Source organism: Stegodyphus dumicola, chromosome 7, assembly GCF_044657685.1.
Source record: "Stegodyphus dumicola isolate Sdum_Otavi_A_Nest chromosome 7, ASM4465768v1".
Classification (NCBI taxonomy): Eukaryota; Metazoa; Arthropoda; class Arachnida; order Araneae; family Eresidae; genus Stegodyphus; species Stegodyphus dumicola.
This window is the reverse complement of record NC_140774.1, coordinates 39684742-39704301: the sequence shown is the minus strand read 5'-3', so window position 1 is coordinate 39704301 and position 19560 is coordinate 39684742. Positions and strand designations below refer to the sequence as shown.

Sequence of the window (19560 nt, the reverse complement as noted above, 5' to 3'; positions counted from 1 at the left end):
TCTCAAATCTATAAATGAATTTGTAAGTATACATCTCTTTTGTAATAGTAGTAAATGTGCATATGGTGCATGCGTCTTTTTAAGAGTCGAAAATGGTAAAGATAAAGGTTTATTTCACACACACACGATCTAGAGAGGCACTTTTAAAACCCATTCCTTGCTTAGAACTTCTTGCTTGTAGTATAGGTGCTAGGTTATTGTCCTCAGTTTTTCATGATACCACATTAATTAATGCATAAAGTTAGTATACACTGTTGGACTGACTCCTCGATGGCTTTGTGTTGAATATGGCGAGATCGACAATGGAGAGTATTTGTTTTTAATCGTGCACAGGAAATCAGGTCTTTGACCTACTCTACAGCATCATGACTTACCCTACGACGTCATGTCCCAAGTAGTCTCAATGCAGCAGATATACTTTCTAGAAGTTGTTCTATGGATCAATTAATAGGACAAAAATGGTGACAGGAACTGTTTGGTTACTGGAAGATGGGGCAAATTGGCCTAAATCTAATGACGAACCAGATGAAGATTTGGTTCACTCAGAAATATGCAATACAGTTATTTGTTACGCTGACAAAAAATAATAATTCTACTGACTGGTACTATAAGTATTTCTCAAAATTTAAGAAAATTGTAAGAATATTAGCATGGATATTTAGATTTTATAATAATGTATGTAAGGATAATAAAGACAACCTTGTTAAGGATTTGACGATATCTGAAAGAGAAAAGTGAGAAGTAGCTTTAATGTTGTTAATACAACAATGTTCACTAGTGAAACAGATGATAAATTAAAACAACTCGAGCCACTTGCTGATAGCCAAGGTCTAATAAGAAACAAGTCTAATGTTGCTTATTGTGATGACTAGCAGCTTTAAGTTACCAATTACATTACCATACTTACCAACCTATAACACTCAAATATCAGGAGATTTTTTTAAGAAATCAGTTTTTTGACAATGTTAAAAAGACTTTTTAAATGATAAAAATATAGTTTTTAATAATGAATTAACTTTAAATAGTTACTAAGTCTTAAATGCAAGCAACACAAAAATACTTTAGACAGAAAAAACATTTTTATTGCTTGCATCGTTTAAAAAAAAAAAAAAGACACTTTAATCAGGTTTTGTACAAATGTTATGAACAGTGGCAGATTTTGCTTTCGTTAAGAAAGAAACTTCATAATTTTGTTCATAAAAATTGCCACGTAGGCCTGTTTTCGCTAATAAAAGTTTTTCTAATGTGTCATCACCAATATTAGATCTAAATTTAGTCCTCGTTTTCGCAACAACACTGAAAATCCTCTCACAATCCGCATTACTATGGGGAACTGTCATGATGGCCAACATAATTCTAGACAGTTCACTATATTTTAAAATTCCATCAGCACCTTTCAGTTTCCCAATTAAACTCCACTGGGTGTCAATCCTAGCTGATTTTATAACTTTATCCAAGTTTTCTAATTGTAAACTGCAAAATTGCAACTGCAGTATATCAGTAGCAACATCAATATCATCATCTTTCATGACTAAATGTAACACAGGAAATCTGTTCAGAAAGTACCTTATATCAGAAAAAGATGCATTTGCTAGAGCAGAAACATCACAAACTTTAGCATGCAAAATCACTTCATCATTGATTGGAAATTTATGTAGTATCTAATCACATACTCAACAGAAGTAACTTCTAACATGAAGATAAAACTTATTTTTGTCTTCTTCTGAAAGTTCTTCCACTACTTTTGTAGTGGCAGCTCCTATTACCAAATCTTCATCTTTCTTCTGATTTTCTATTTCACCATAAATCACATCATATATAGAATTATAAGACAAAACACAGACTGTTTTTACAAACTTTGATAAAATGTCTTTAAACAGATCATAAATCATTGATTGCAAAACATGAATTAATGGAATTCTGCTTTGTAGAATTGTGTTAAGAACATCGAATGATGGCAAAATGAATTCTAAAAAAAAAGCAAAAAGCTTTGTTAAGATCCGAAGAAAAAACATAAATATTCGTTCTTCAGAAGATAAACTTACAGTAATCGGAAAATGTTTTGTGTGTTGAGCAATTTTTTTATTTTCAGAGAAATTTGTATCAGGTTTACGCTTATATTTTGCAGTATTACTTTGAGAACTGCCAGTTGAATTGCTGAATGATGCAGAAATTTATTTTTCTCAAACCTATTTTTAACAATGGAAGTAGTAACTACATCTCCATTTACTTTAGGTATTTAACTTTCAATAGAGCCTTTTATCTTAACTCTCGAAGCATTTACTTCTTGAAAACATGCAAGAAGTGGGTTCCACTGATCGAGGATTCAAGATAAGCATTTCTTTACGCTTTAAAGACAGCCAGCATGTTCACACATGTTTCAAAATTATTTCTCATTTCAGTATTATGCAGCTGTTGAAACTATTTCAATTTTTCCTTTCTTAGAACTCCTTTCAAGATAATAATAAATATCAACAATGTGTTTATCCACATTTATTGGTAAAGAAACTGCCCCTTTTTCAGCTGCTAAATTTAAGAGGTGACAGGTGCACCTCATAATCTGCAAATCTGAATTTGCCTTTCTTAATATGCCTGCAACACCAGTCTTCAAGCCTACCATTACTGGTGCATTATCGGCACCAAGTGCTAAGCAAATTATCCAGAGGGACTGCATTTCCTTTTAAAGTTTTAATAATTAGCTCTGCTATATTAAAGCCTGTCGAATGTCCTTCTAAAGTGGGGACAGAAAGTAAACTTCACTCAGTTTCGGAAGACTCTAGATTAAAAAAAAGAAACAACAAATGGATACAGTTTTGAATCGGTATTATTGCTTCCATTCATAAAGAGGCAGGATGGAGCTGTTTTAATGCAATCAATAACTAAAGATTTATTTTTCAAACTCATTTCTTTAACAATTGCATCTGTTTTGGTCCTTGCACGTAAGTATTTCTTAGCGATTTCACTATCAGGAAACATTTTTCTAAATAAAGCTGCAGCGTGATCCGATGCATTCAGTGGCAGGTTGTGCTCCAGTAAAAAGGCAGAGAACAGACATTCTGCATTAATCACTTTTTGGTCTTTTGTTTCGAAAGAGAAATTTAATTTTTCGTTTTTTTCAAAACAACTCATGTTGTCTTTGTGTTTTTGTGTACGCACATGTTTGAGAACATCCGCCCTTCCACTATGTGAAATCGAAAAATCGCAACGACAGATGGTACACATTGCAAATTTATTACATTTCCTTGAGGAAATAATGGAAGGAAAGTCAACTGTGTACGATTTTTGAAACGTACACGAGTATTTCACCTTTCTCACAAACATCACAAAAGATGATAATTTCTAAAACTATTTCCCGAAGGTACGTGTACTCACACAACTCAGGACAAGATGAACGAAATAACTAAAGAACATCCAAATAACGGCCTTGAGCTTGCTTTGTGCTCATTGGCTAATATATGTAAGATGACACGCAGTGGAGCTTGATGCCCATTGGAGAACTGGAGAACGACGTTTCTGGATACGTATGCTGTCACTCACAAAGCAGAAATTCTCATCTGATTCGCAAGGTTTTGTTTTAGATATAATCTAGAGAAAATTCAGTTGCTTTCAGACGTCCAAAATCACTTTTTTTTTTTTTTTTTTTTTTTTTTTTTTTTTTTTTGTTGTTGTTGTTGTTGTTGTTGTTCATACAACGAAGTATTAATCCAAGTTCCATAAAAATTGTGAGAAATATTAAGAATAAGAAAAAGTCGGGAGAAATATATTGTAAATCGGGTTGGTGGGAGGGCGGTCGAAAATTGGGAGTCTCCCACCTAAATCGGGAGATTTGGCAACTCTACATTACCTAATGAGCATCTAGTAGTCAAATTATTGATACTAATTGCACACAAAGAGTTGTTACATGGAGGTACTACATGTTAATATCGCATTTAGAAGAAAGGTATTATTGGATTTTAAAATTGAATAAAACTACAATTAACTGTATAACAAAATGTGTAACATGTCAGAGATTCAAGGCAAAAGAAGTTACACAATCCCAGGCATTTTACCAAATGACAGAGTTTGTGATTCAGCCATCTTTGAAATTGTGGGATGTGATTTTGCAGGACCCTTGCAATTAAAGGGTGGAAAAAAATCATATATTGCACTTTTTAGCTGTGCAGTTTATCATACAATCCACATGGAATTCATTACATCTTTAACAAGTGAATCATTTTCACACAAAATCTGCAGTCTGGTGTGCCTGACATTGACAAAATGTGGATAAGGAAAAACTAAGTAAAAGAGCAAAATATCTTCAGAGAATGAGAGAAATGTTAAGAGTGAGATTTCACTCTGACTATCTAGGGCAATTAAGGCCAAAACTTAAGGCCATCTGTCAAAAATTTAAAAAATAAATCTCTCCATAGGACAAATTATCCTGCTGAAAGATCAGAATAAAAACTGTGCATATTGGAACTTAGCACGTGTGGTCCCTAGTCAAGATGGCCACATAAGAGTTGCTCTTGTAAAAACCAGTAATTCTGAGTCCTTGAGACCACAACAGAGATTGTTTAGACCGGAACTGGATAATGTAATAGATAATACTAAAGATGATCAAATTCCTTTCGCCTCCAGTAGTAGCAGAGTTGTGAAACCACAATTAGTGTAATTAATGTATTTGAGTTGCTCCAATTTAATTTATTGTACTGTATTATTTGTATTATTACTCCTCAATATTAATTTTGTTTTTTGAGTAATGAGATTGAAGTATTAGATACTTCTTTTTGTTCTATAATTCTGATTTGTATTATAAGTTTTATGTTTTGAGTGTGTAGCTACCCACTCAAAAGGTGAGAGAAATGTGGCAACCAGAATGAATTTACCTTTCACGAGGAGTACGTGCACAGAGACATAATGTCTAAGTATTGTTTTCTGTTTTAAAAATAGTTGCATTTAAAAATTTGTAGAACAAGAAATGGTATAAAAAATAAATGTTTTTTTAAAAAGTGTTGGCTCAGTTTTATGGACCTGGTAATATTTTCTTAAGCAACATACATTATATAAAGGTCAAATCAGTTCAACTTTAAAATTTGACACTGAAGAACATAATACATTAAATCATTGTGAACATAACTTTGACTAGCACTCTGTCACAATATTTAGATTGCCTCTAGAAAAAGCATAAGCAAACAAACAGGTGAGAAGAAACATTTTAGGCCAAATAACTTTCGAGATGTGGGATTTGAATGACTTTTATCTCACCAATACAGATTTCACCTACCTACCCCACAATTTGCAAATATATTACAGTACAAAGTCTTTTAATCTGGACGTCCATAATCCGGAATGATCTATAATCTGGACCTCAAAGTTAAAAACTTTCTACGCATGCACATAATACCTTTACGCATGCGCATAATACATTTATCCATGTGCGTTGTTGTAAAGAGAGAAGTAGAGGGCGCTGCTTGGCAGTAGCGCAATGCATGTAAGTAGAAACGAAATGTCGTTTGATTAGGCAACATGATTTCTGCGAAGGTAGTCCACCTAACAATAGGACAGTTGTAAATATAACGAATAATAAATAGCATTAGAAAACTGAACCACCGGATGTTTTGTGATTGCTCTACGGGCCGCCATGGATAAATGCAGGTTCGTCACAATGGTGCATCTTACGGAAAGTTTGGATTTGTTAAAGTGAACTTCACGAGGAAGTATGTGTCCAGACCATGCCCTAGGTAAGAGCATGATTATTATTAAATTTTGAACGTGTTTGATTTGAATTTTGGTAATTTGCAGTCTTGGGTACATTTGTGTATTAATGCGAAATAATGGCAGAACTAGATAGATTAAAACAAAAGAGAACCGCATTGAGAACGGTAGTATCTAAACTACTAAAGAAAGTCGAGGATAGCTTAGCAAAGAAAGATACAGTTGAATTATTCGAAGTGCTTGAATTATTAATAGAAAAGAAAAGTAATTTGAAAGAATTAGACGGGGCAATTCATTCCGTAATTGAGATAAGATTCTCTAGAAGCGGATGTAGTTAGTTCTGAGGAATATCAGGAAAAATGTTCTCGAGGTATTAAACGAATTAATCGAATGTTGAAGAGGATAAAATAAGTATTAAAGATCCTGAACAAAACTTGGTTAGACTGCAAAATGTACAAAGTACAGTAAAACTTCCAAAACTAGTTTTAGAGAAATATTCAGGTGATCCTGAAAAATTTATGGAGTTTTGGAACAGTTACGAAAGCACTATAGACAAAAACGAAAGTCTTAGTAAGATAGAAAAATTCGCATACTTGAAAACATTACTTACAGGTGCCGCGAGTAATGTAGTATCTTCATTAGAATTAAATGCAAAAAATTACGATGAGAGTATAAAATCTTTAAAGGATAGATTCGGGAAAAAAGAAATAATAATTAGTCAATTCATGAACAAACTGTTAAATTTAGAACCAGTAAGGAATTCAAATAATATTAAAGCTTTACGTAGGTTATATGATGAAATCGAAATTGCAGTTCGGAATTTGGAAGCGCAAGGAGTTACGAAAGGTTCATTTGGTCAGTTATTAATACCTGTGTTGTTAAAAGCTATTCCAGAAGAGTTCGTTCTGGAATTTAATCGAGGGAAAAACCCAAATGAAGAAATTAATGTTTCAGACTTGTTGGACTTCATAAAGCGGGAAATTGAATGTCGTGAAGCGTCGAGTTTATTGACGCGAGATAAAAGAAATACCTTGCCTCCACGTTTCAAACATGCTAAGTCTGATTATAAAAAAATTCACAGAAATGTACCTACGGCTGCCAGTTTTAATGCTGTTGATAATCGTGCATGCATCTTCTGCGAAAAGTCCCATAATTCATTTTCTTGTGATAAAAGCATTAAAGAAAAATTGTGTAAGTTACGTACTGAAAATAGATGCTTTATTTGTTTTCGAAAATATCACATTTGGAAATCGTGCAGAAATAAAACTAACTGCTTAAAATGCGGGTTTAAGTCGCATCATGAGTCACTATGTACGAGTAGTTCAAATCCTAACAAAGCGTGAACTTCAAATCAAAACATAAATGAATTGTGCGAAAGCTCGCGAGACAATTCAGTAGATGAAATACAAAACTCTCCGAAAGAACACACGCTTTCTGTTGTTCCTTGTGATAAATCATTGAATAAAAACGCTTTATTGCAAACCTGTTCAGTGTTAGCTCATTATGACGGAAAGTCGGAGTTAACTAATTTAATTTTCGATTGTGGTGCTACACGAAGTTTTGTTCATATTAGTGTAGTTAAGAAATTAAACTTAAAATTTGTTGGAGAAGAAACATTGTCTATTTATTCTTTCGGAATGAAATACGCAGTACCTAAAACATATAAGGTTGTCGAATTCTGTGTTTCGGATGCGAAGCAAAAGAACAAAATAAAAATCAGCTGTCTCGTCACTGACGCCATAACGGCTGCGCATATGACCACCAGTCATTATCATTTTTAGTCATTACCATTTATCATTTTTAGTGCCGTCAAAACAAACACTAAAAATGATAAATGAGTGCGGATTGCGAATCGCTTGTTTATGTAAAGGAAGCGTTGGAATTCTAATAGGTGTGGATTATTACTGGAAGATGGTAAGGGGGGAAAAGATTCAATTAGGAAAGGAAATTTATGCGATTTCTACTATGTTTGGATGGGTCCCAGTTGGCCTTCAAGATAAAGAGAGCGAAATAGTATCTCAAAACATGGCAATAGTAAACCTTTCTTCTTGCGTAACTGATTCATTGAGATCGTTATGGACTTTAGATTTGATGGGCCTTACCGATGACTCAGCGATTTCTAACGAGGTGAGAGAAATGATTCAAAGCTTTGAAAAGGAAATATGGGTAGAAGGTAATAGGTACTATGTCAGTTTATTATGGAAATCGGAAGCAGGGCAATTAGAAAATAATTTCGGAGTAGCATTAAGACGATTTGAAAGTCTTAAAAATAGACTTATTAGAAATCCTGAGATTTATCAGTAGTATAAATCCGTAATTGAAGAGCAAATGAAGGAGGGTATAGTTGAGAAGTGTTCACAGGAAATAACAGAGGCATCGTATTTTATGCCGCACAGGGAAATAATAAAACCTAAGGAAACCACAAGTTGTAGGATTGTTTACGGCGCGAGCTCTTCTAAAACTAAAGGTGTAAAGTCCTTAAATGATTTTTTAGACATTGGACCTCGTTTGATCCCCGTGGTTTTGGACATAATTTTAAAATTTCGGAAATATGAAATTGCTTTCAGCGGAGATTTAGCTAAGGCCTTTTTAATGATAGGAATCTTAGAAAAGGATAGGGAATATTTAAAATTTCTTTGGTTCGGGAATAGTGAGGAAAAATATAAAGTTTTAAGGTTTAAACATCTTCCATTCGGACTCTGCTGTAGTCCAGCAATTTTAGCGATGACGATAAAATTCCACATTAAAAAATATAAAAGCACAAATCCAGAAAGTTATGATATGTTAGATTCCTCGTTATATGTAGACGATTTATACTACGGTGCAGACACTATTGAAGATGCGTGTCGATTATCCTCAGACGCGGTTAAGATTTTTAAAGACGCTGAGATGAATTTGAGAAAATTAAGGTCAAATTCCGAGGAACTTAATTCCTGGTGGATTGGAAAAGGTTATAACATAGAACCAGCTAAAGAGTCAAAATTTTTGGGCATGATCTGGAACTCTGAAGCAGATAAGATCAAGTTGAATTGCGAATTTTTAGGAAATTTATCCCATGACAGTGCTGAGGCCACAAAAAGGACTATTCTCCAAATGGTGGCCAAAGTTTACGATCCAATTGGTGTGTTTCAACCCTTTGTGATGAAAATGAAAATTCTGTTACAAAAAATTTGGACATTAGGTGTGGACTGGGATGATACCCTTCCATTAGAAATAGTTAAGGACTGGAGTCGCTGGCAAGCTGAATTACAGGTGTTGGAGGATTTTTCTCTTCCGAGAAAATATTTTGGTAGTAGTGAAAAATCTAATGTTAGTCTTCATGTATTTGCTGACGCTAGCCCTAAAGCGTATGGCGCAGTAGCATACTTTAGATACCTTGATTCAGAAAACATTATTTGCACCAGTTTCATTACTGCAAAGGGTCGCGTAGCTCCACTCAAGACTATGACTTTACCTCGTTTGGAGTTGATGGCTGCTTTAGTAGCCACCAAATTGTCTATGTATTTGACAAAGCTGTTTCCTGAACTGTGTCATCAAAAGTTTCTTTGGAGTGATAGCCAAATAACTATCTACTGGATAAAGGGATGTGCAAGAAACTGGAAACCCTTTGTATCAAACAGAGTTTCTGATATTCAGTCACTCACGGATCCTGAATGCTGGTTTCACTGCAGTGGGAGTGAAAACCCTGCTGACCTTTTATCTCGAGGAGAAAATGCCTTTAATCTTGTGAGAAGTTCCCTTTGGTTACAGGGACCTAGCTGGCTGTCTCAACCTGAAAGTGTTTGGCGAGTAAATAAACAGACCAACATCGACGAGGAGAGCGTTCAGAACGAAGCAAGGGTGCAACAAACATCTCTTCACGTTTCTGTTCAAGACGTAGAATCTTCGGCATTACTAGAATTAACGCGATTCAGCAGGCTGCTGAAGGTGTATCGAATTACGGCTTATGTTATGCGGTTTACCAACAATATAAAACGAAATTCAGTGAAAGTCAAAGGTCCATTAAGCTCTGTTGAGATTTCGCGAGCTGAGCTCTATTGGGTAAAAGTTACACAGCGAAAATACTTTGCGAGGGAGATTCTAGATTTATCAAGTGGAAAATGCTTAGAAAAGACATCGTCGATTTACTCACTGAACCCAGAATTGGATACCCATGGTCTTCTGCGTTTAAAGGGCAGACTTCAATTCTCCGACTTTGCTTTCGAAGAAAAACACCCATGGCTGTTACCTTATAAAGATAGATACAGTGAACTAGTAATTTTTGAGTCTCATAACAAATTGTTTCATGCTGGAGTCGAAGCTACCTTAGCTGATATTAGAGAAAAGTTTTGGATCATAAAAGGACGCCAATTCGTCAAGTCCACGTTAAGTAAGTGCTTTTTGTGTAAACGATACAAGGTGCGTGCCGATACACAGGAAACCGCTCCTTTACCACCTGATCGTGTTCTTCAATCATCTCCATTTTCTGTCACAGGGCTGGATTATGCTGGTCCCTTTTTTACAAAGGACAGCAAGAGTAAACATTATCTGCTTTTGTTTACATGTGCTACAACTCGAGCTTTACATCTGGAACTTGTCCCTTCTATGAGCGTGGAGAATTTCATGCTAGCGTTTCGCAGGTTTATTTCTCGTCATGGATTGTGCTCAACGATATATTCTGACAATGCCAAGACATTCAAATGTGCTGATCTCGAGTTGCAAAAATTTGGAAGTGTATTCAACATCCATCTGTACAAAATTTGTTTTCTTCCCACAGTATAACATGGAAGTTTATTGTGGAAAAAGGAGCATGGTGGGGAGGGTTCTGGGAAAGGCATTTTAGAATGATCAAAACTTGTTTAAGGAAAATAGTTGGACGTTCTAGTCTCTGTTTGAATGAGCTACAAACAGTCTTCGTAGAAATCGAAGCCATAATTAATTCAAGACCCATAACGTATGTCTACAATGACCCTTCAGAACCCTCACCTCTAACTCCTGCTCATTTCTTAATTGGTAAACGTTTACTTTCTCTTCCAGTTACAAGAGTGTGCAGAGAAGACCTGATTGGGTCTAGACATTCCTTGATCAAAAGGTATAAACATCAACAAACCTTGTTAAACCACTTTTGGAATAGGTGGAGGAAGGATTACTTGCTTTCTTTAAGATCTGTGAATTTATGTCCACCTACTAAAGTGTCTGGTCAGTTTAATGTTAATGATGTAGTCCTTGTACATGACGACCGTTTACCTAGGAATTTGTGGACACTAGGTAAGATAATAGAAACTTATCCTGGCAGAGATGGTCAGGTTCGATCTTGTCTCATTAAAACTCAAACAGGTAATCTAAAGAGACCAGTACAATTGCTGTACAACTTTGAAGTGCATAATTAGTAGTAAGGAGTTACAGTGTAATAATCTAATTTGTTGTTTGCACATATATCATCTTCTGAATATCTTTATTGATTGTTGCTAAATGTAGTTTAGTTTATATAATTATTGGGAATTTTGATTTAGTATAATGTTTCTTATTTAGTAATTACTTTATAAGTTGATTTAACGTGTTTAAACATTACTTAATTGTTATTTGTAATTTGATGTAGTTTATATAGTATTCAAATGTTGTGTTTGATTTAGAAATTATGGTTTATTTTGTATTCGGTTTCTGTGAACTTAAAGAGTTCACAAGTGGGGAGTGTTGTAAAGAGAGAAGTAGAGGGCGCTGCTTGGCAGTAGCGCAATGCATGTAAGTAGAAACGAAATGTCGTTTGATTAGGCAACATGATTTCTGCGAAGGTAGTCCACCTAACAATAGGACAGTTGTAAATATAACGAATAATAAATAGCATTAGAAAACTGAACCACCGGATGTTTTGTGATTGCTCTACGGGCCGCCATGGATAAATGCAGGTTCGTCACATGCGTTTAATGTATGACAGACGGTATAAGCTAGGCTAAAATTATCTAATTATCTATTTCAGTTAATGTCGCAGATTATTACTTTTCCAGCTTGTTACTTTTTGCAGACTGTTAGAGCAGTTTTATAGAAAGTAAGCTTGAACTTTCGATTATGTCAAAAAGAATTTTTGATTCTGGAGCTGCCACAGGATCTACAAAGGAAAAGTATGTTTCGATGTCCATCAAACAAAAAGTGGAATTGCTGCAAAAAATGGATAAAGGCATGAAGAAAGTGACAGAGAGGTTAGTGAAAACGAAAAAATTTCGATTGACAAGTTAGTCGGTATTCTCGGCACAGCAATTACAGGACTTGAACGGCAGAACTTTGTAACTGAACAAGAAATTATGTCTGTTTATAGAATAAAAGAGAAAGTATTAGCACATAAAACGAAGCAACTTAAACAACTTACATTGAAAGAAATGTTTAATAAAGTAAACAAATAAATATTAAGCTCTTTTTTTTTTTTTTTTCGTAAATTTTGATACGCTTTAGATCATAATTGCTCCTTATTTCATAAATTACAGTTTCATATTTTTAATTTTATAATTTCTGCATGCCATCTTACCAAATTTAAGTTGATGATCTATAATCCGGAAAAATCGATAATCCGGAATCGCCGAAGTCCTGACGAGTCCGGATTAAAGACTTTTGACTGTATAACATTTATGTTTAACATACTATCCCAATATAATAAGGAAAATTTCAAATAAGATATCAATAATTTAAAAAATTATGAAATATTATGAATATTAAACAATATTCATATCAATTAATAATACAAAATTTCACAGTATCAGAAGATTTGTATTCTATTAAGCAGTCAGAAGAAAAATGATGAAAACACTGCATTATTAATATAAACATAATATAAACTACATTATCAATATAAACAGTTAAAATATATAAACAAAATCCAACTTACTTTTTTTAATTTTATTGATTGGCCTTCTAACATTAATTTTTTACGGTAAACATCCAAATGTGCTGCTTTCAAATTAAAATCATCTATTAAGCCATGTAAATCAAGTCCATATTTATTAAATAAGCATTTAATAAAGCCAGATGGGATGTTTGAGTTATTCAAATCAAAAACTTTGGTATTTGACTGACTCTGATTGTTTACAAGGTCACGAATCATTCTTTCAGCATTTTTACATTCATCCACAGATCCATAAATTGATATTGACTTTCGCATGTTATTAAGAACTATATATGTTTTTGTGGAGTTTCCAACTTTGTCAATTAATACTTGGCCATATTTTGTAAAAATGAAAAACGCGTTAGGATTGCCAAACCATTCTATAACACGTCCTTGAAGTAGTTTCATAAGTTTTCGCCTTAAATCACCAAGCTCTGATATGTTTTTGCATCCAAATGTAATATGCATCGTACCTTCTTTTACATTTGGGATGACTGAAAATTCTTGGCATATTTTTCTTTGTTTATAATCCTTAGCCAACTCTGCAATATTTTTTTCAAGTGCTTCATAAACCAGTATTTTGCAGTTGAGATGAGACTTGAGAATTTGCTGCATGTGAAGCAAATGCTGACCAAGCTTAGCTTTGCCAGCAAGTTCTCTCAAAGCCCTTTCTCCATCATCTATACATTCAAAATAAACTGAAGCATTCCATTGTGTATCTTGTGCTTTTGGTAACTTAACATCAATTAAAAGATTTTTAGGTGATGTAAAATGACTGAATAATTTCAACAGATCTTGCTTTATAAAATCAATATCTTTTTTTGAGACTTCAGCAGACTTTTCTCTCTTAATAGTTACATCTCTCACTTTCAGAAAACCAGGAAGACGTTCTAAAAGTTTAACTCGTATATCTTTTTCAGTCACAAATGGTGGTAAATTTTTCATATATAATTCTTTTACATTATGGCGAGATGGTGTAAACTGTATATAATTATCACCAATGTAAAAAGAGGCATTTGTCAGTTTACCAGATGCAGCTATACAATCTTCTTGGGTATAAAATTCAATCCATCCAGTTCCACTCGATGGAATACGACACCAAGTAACAAGTACTCGAAACAAGGGTTTAGATTTATCCTTGTTTCTGGGGTGACAAACAGTTGACCGGACAGATAGTGTTGCTTCTTGCTGACGCAAGCCTAACAAAGCTGTTTCTGCATCAGCAGCCTTAAAAAAAGTGACACTGATTCGAACAGTATTATTTATATTTTTTACAATTTTTACTGACTGCACAAGCCCAAATTTTTTTAGAAAATCAATAAAATGTTCAGATTTATTTTTATGACAATTTTCAATTATTACTTCTTTAAATTCTCCTGGCATTATGATATCACTGATAATACCTCCAGCACCCAAACAAAAATATGTTGTACTTCCCATAATTTGAATGGCATCTTCCTCATTCATCATATTAAGATGGGCCTCTTGAATAATCTCATTAATAAGGTCACTGACTTTCACATGAAATCTTTTTTCTATATATATTACCACCAATCCTTTATCCACTTTGACATCAACTCTGAAATTTTTAGTTCTGGTACATTTTTCAATTTGATTTTCTATATCCATAATTTTACAACCTCCTTTTCCAAGAACATGCCTTACCAAAACTGATTCTCCAAATGGACCCAAAATCATTTGATGCATTTGGAGATATTTCAGAATATCAACCTGCAATTTAAAAATACCTTTTTGATAAGCCTTTCTTACAGTTTCCTCACTTATTGGTGTGACATCCATAAGGTAATTACGTGACGTCTCCATTAAGGTAGTATATACTAAAAATTCAGGATTATCCTTTCCCAAATAACAAAGAGATGAAGATGGATGCAGGAAAAACATCTCTGAGAGGTATGGAGATAAATATCCAGTTTGTGGATGTCCAGAAAAAATGCACAAGTTTTCAGAAAAACATTCAAAAATAATTGCTTCATAATGAGATTTAAATGCTAAATTATTATATCTCTTAAGCAGATTAATGCACAACTCTTTACGCAGATTCATGACAATATCATTTAGCACTTTTGCAGCAACATTTAATGCTTTGGAATTGATAAAATTTTCTATACACCACTGATATCTTCTGTCCCTTGGTTCTGCAAGCCATCGTTTATAGATATCTAAATAAGTACACAGATCACCTTCTTCTAAACAAAATTCCCTTTTCTTATTATCAGCTTCTATTTTATTATCAATAGGCCTCATAAATAGTTTTCCTGTCTCAGAAGCAATAGCTGCAATTATTGCAGCTTCATAACCAATACCCATATCAATGCCTCGTATTATAAGCTTTGCAAATCGAGGTTCTATTGGAAGCTGGGCTAGTTGTTTACCCAAATTCGTTAATTTATTATCTTTTATAGCACCTAAATGCTCCAAAGAGTCTAAAGATGTCAGTATTGCTTCTTTGGGGGGTGATTCAATGAACTCAAAGCATTCAGGTTGAATACCAAATTCTAGTATTTTTAATAATGCTTTTTGTAAATTTGTTCTCAGCAGTTCCGGTAGGGATCTAGCTGGCATATTCACTTTATAATTTTCTTCACTATACATACGATAACATATTCCTGGCTGAGTCCGACCAGCTCGCCCTTTACGCTGTTCAGCAGAGCTTTTGTTAATGAAAGACAACACCAATGCATTTTTCTTCTTTTCAGGTAAAAAGACCATTTCTTTGGCCATGCCACTATCAACAACATACTTTATTCCTGGAATAGTCAACGAAGTTTCTGCAGAATTAGTTGCAAATATTATTTTTCGCGAACCATCAGTAGAAGTCTGAAATACTTTCACTTGTTCTTGTATATCACATTTCCCATGCAAACACAGTAACGTTGCAGTTTTATCGTCACTTGAGCATAATTCTTTAAACATAGAAATTGCTTCCCCAATTTCACTTGGAGAGGTTAAAAACACTAAAATATCCCCTGGCCCCTTTTCTGTGTGGATACCATGTGCCTTTTTTACACATGCTTCAACATGATCCCATCCAACACTCACATCATTCTTCATCCAAACAACTTGAACAGGGTACATTCGTCCAGGAACACTAATGATCGCTTCATGTGGTAAGTTGAAATATGTCTTGAAAACATCTGGATTTATAGTGGCAGAAGTGATAACCACTCTAAAATCAGGTCTCATCTGAACACAGTTTTTTATCATTCCAAGTAATAAATCAGTGTATAGGGTTCGTTCATGAGCTTCATCAATAACAACACATGAGATACCCTTTAAATGCCTGTTTCTTAGACACATTTTTAATAAGCTGTAATCAGTCATAAATATGATCTTTGTTTTATAACAATATTTTTTCTCAGTTCCAATATCATAACCAACAACCTGCCCCACGGCTGATCCTATTTGACCACTTACAAACTCCGTAAGACTCAAAGCAGCAATTTTTCTTGGTTGTGTACAAATGATGGTGCCTCTTTCTGCTGCATTTGACTGTAAGAAATATTCAACTAATTGAGTACTTTTACCAGAACCAGTTTCTGCAACAACAACAGAAACTGAATAATATCGTAATAACCTCAAAATCTCAGTTTTTCTAGAATAAATTGGAAGACATCTTTGGAGACTATTGCATTCCCGGCTAAAATGAATTTTAAGCTTTTGGATTTCTAACATGTTACTCGCTTTGCTTAATTTTGACATCGTGTCATCAACAAATTTTTTAAAAACATCTTTCATTTCTATTAGAGTATTTACTTTCTCTCTTAATGTTAATTTATGTTCAGAAATCAATTTATGAGGCCCCTTTAATTTGTTCAGCTGTTCTGTAAAACTTTTAATTTTTTTCTCATGTTCAGCTATATATTTCTTAGAACATGTAGACACATATTTTTGGCAATCACTTATAATTTTTTCTTCACAATCACACGGTCTTTTCAAATGCCACAGTAAAGTAGATACATATACCACATGTGGCACTTTAATTTTTTTAGACCGAGTTTTTAAATCATTAAGGATATTTCTGGCATTAAGAGCATCCTTTTTCGAATTAAATTCTAAAATTAAAGTACCAGTAAATTGGCAACAAGGTTCAATAGTAAATCGATCATGTTCAAAAGCATTTGTTAAAAGATATTTCCAGTGCTTTAAATCTGCAGCATTTTCTGATACATTAATTTTAATGAAAAATCCTACTTCAAGACACTTGTTTTTTATCTTGTCAAACTCATTTACAGCAGATTTAGTAAAATGTAATTCAGATCCAACCATGCTATAATTGTTTTGCTTTTCTTCTCCATGCATGCAGTTTTTAAAATTTTGCTTGATATTCTTATGTTGTTCCTTACGTTTTCCCTCATTTTTCTGATATGGTCTAGCATTATTTGACTCGCTTTCAATCGGAATTGGGTTGCTTATTTCTTTACTCTTCATGCTTGTATTTTCATTTCTGCCAAATACTGAAGTTTCGATCTCAGCTACCTCAGACCTTATAGTTTGCTGCTTGTTCTTATTTTGAAACTCAGGATTACTGACATTTACCTTTTCCTTGTCTTTGCTAGATTTTAATGGACACTCTCCTTGCTTCTTATTGATAACATCCAAAACTGCACCCAGCCCTTCATTAACTAAATTATTAGAACATTTTGGAGAATTCAATGATTTATCATTCCCTGATGACTCTTGTATTGCAGTCTTTTCTGGCTTCTCCTTGTTGAATGATTTAAAATTATTTAAAGAAGCAGAATTTTGTGCATTTCTGTGAAAGTCTGACTTCTTGCTTTTTTTATTTAAAAAATGACATTCTTTAAAATTCTTTCGAAATTTTAAGTCTGACGAGTCACTACAATCTGTTAAATCAGACTTATATGATGAACTATCTGAAATATTATCCTTCACACGTGTCACACAGTCAGAACTTCTTATTTGTGGTTTTGTCGAGTCTCTAAAGCGGCTTTTTAAGAACTGTTGATTTCCTGAGTAATGAAAATTGTGTCCAGAATTTGGGGTATTATAAGATGCTGTATGTTTTTTATTAGCTTTTAATGATTTATGTGGAAATTTTACAGATTTACCTTTAAGAGATTCATTAATATTACTTAAATTGTCTTTCTTCCTAACATTTTCTTGAATCTCAGAGTCATTTTCTGCTAAAATACTTTGAAAGTGACATTGGGTTTGAAGAACATTAGATTTATTATAATTTTGTTGTTCATTCAGCACTTTAGAAGATGTGTCATTTTCTATATTCTCTTCATTTACTGCACTACCATTCTCACTAGCTATTCTACATATATTACCAATATATTCTGATACATCATTAATATTTTTTCCTATCTTTTTTGGAATAATTTCAAACATATTATTTGGCTTAGTAAAAGAGTTTGTAACATCTTTAGCTGAATTATTTGGTTCAGTAATAGTCTTTGAATCCCCAGCATGCCTATAAGAACACTTCTCACTTCCCTTAGAAGTATAATCCTTTTCACTATCACCCCTCAAGACATTGTTTTTCGCTGATTTTAAGAATATCTCATCACTAACCTGTACAGATGTGGTGCTACATTTAACGGAATCTAAAGATATATCTTTACTGGCTAAATTTAAATGTTTATCAGTAAGTTCATTAAAAGAGTTTCTTTTATTCCTATGACCTTTCATAGAATACTTTTTGTCAAATTTAGTTCTCTCTCTTTTAAGTGCATCATTATGGTTATATTCCTCGTGTAGTGTAACAAATTTATGTGAAGCACCACGAAACACTTTGTTACTAGATGGGCTACAATTATGATCATGTGTAGCTTTTTGAAAACGGTTCTGGTATATTTCAGTACCAGAATCAATAGAAGAAAATTGTTCATCTTTGAAGTGTTGAAAGTTCCCAGAATTATTTTTCTTGAAAACTCTTTTACACCCCTTGTTAAGATCATTAGAAAAATTTGAAGAAACATCAGACATACTATTAGTTTCAGAATCTGCTTTTTCCGAAATATTGTCATAAATTGGCTTATGATCAGGACTTTGTCGATTTTTACCAAATTTATTACTTTGCTTTTCATAACTGTGGATTGGATAATTATGATAGTTGTCATGAAAGGAACTATTTTGATGTGATGATGAGGAAGAGGAGGAGGATAAGCATCTGTTACGCTCGTTAGAATTATGTCTTTCAATTGTATTATTACTTCTGGACAATGGTGATGTTAACTTATTTAAACAATAGCTCACTATATCTGATGGTACAGAACCAGTTTCTTCTACACTTTTCATTGCATCAATAAACAAGCTGGAAAATTCTGGTGGTTTTGAAATGTTTGTAGCCATCTGAGGAGGGATATTTTTAGAAATATCTGATGCTAAAGCAAGAGCTGATGCAAGTGCCTTCTCAAAAGCTAATTTAACCTTGTCACGGAAACGAGGAGGTAAATCTTCTAATTCATCTGTTAAGTAGAGTCCTGTGCCTATAGAATGATATCGCTGATTTGTATAGCTTTCTAAGTCTAAATATTTTGATGACTGCATGAAGTCTTTTACTTCCCTTAAGTTACAAACAGTTCTCTGCATTGTATCTGATACTGTAAATTGTTCATCTGCACTCTGAGCAGCAAAGCTTGTTTCAGTTCCTGAGTGTTTATTAACAGTCTCCTGATTGGAATTGTTTTTACAGCTTGATAACTGACCTTTATTCTCCATCTAAACACAGAATAATGTAACAATTAAAAAAAATCCATATAATAATACAAAAAACAAATTTTGTTTCAAAGCATGGTAGATTTTAAAGTACAATATACTTGCTTCATAAGCGTACTAGAACTCTAACCATTTAGACTGCTTGTTCTTTCTAGGCCAAGTAAAACTCAACAGTTTACTGATTTATATGTTTATAATGTTCTCATTGATGAAAATAATGTAAAAAGCTATAATATTACAACATAAAAAGTTACAGTAATGTCAAAAGATACGGTAGATATAATAGAATGCAGATCTTTTTAACAACT

General features: G+C 33.5%; 2 protein-coding genes across 4 annotated transcripts in view; one reads left to right on the top strand and one right to left on the bottom strand.

Annotated features, from left to right (window-relative positions):
* Positions 1-19560, top strand: part of LOC118181699 (neprilysin-1-like) — a 482702-nt gene that overhangs the window by 321062 nt on the left and 142080 nt on the right. The gene's annotated exons all lie outside the window — the stretch shown is intronic.
* The window catches only part of LOC118181698 (uncharacterized), a 134636-nt gene that overhangs the window by 30238 nt on the left and 84838 nt on the right, over positions 1-19560 (bottom strand). For both annotated transcript variants that reach the window (XM_035350885.2, XM_035350886.2), the window contains one exon: positions 12551-19255. In XM_035350885.2, the coding sequence (XP_035206776.2) occupies positions 12551-19255 (6705 nt within the window). The remainder of the gene's footprint in view (positions 1-12550; positions 19256-19560) is intronic.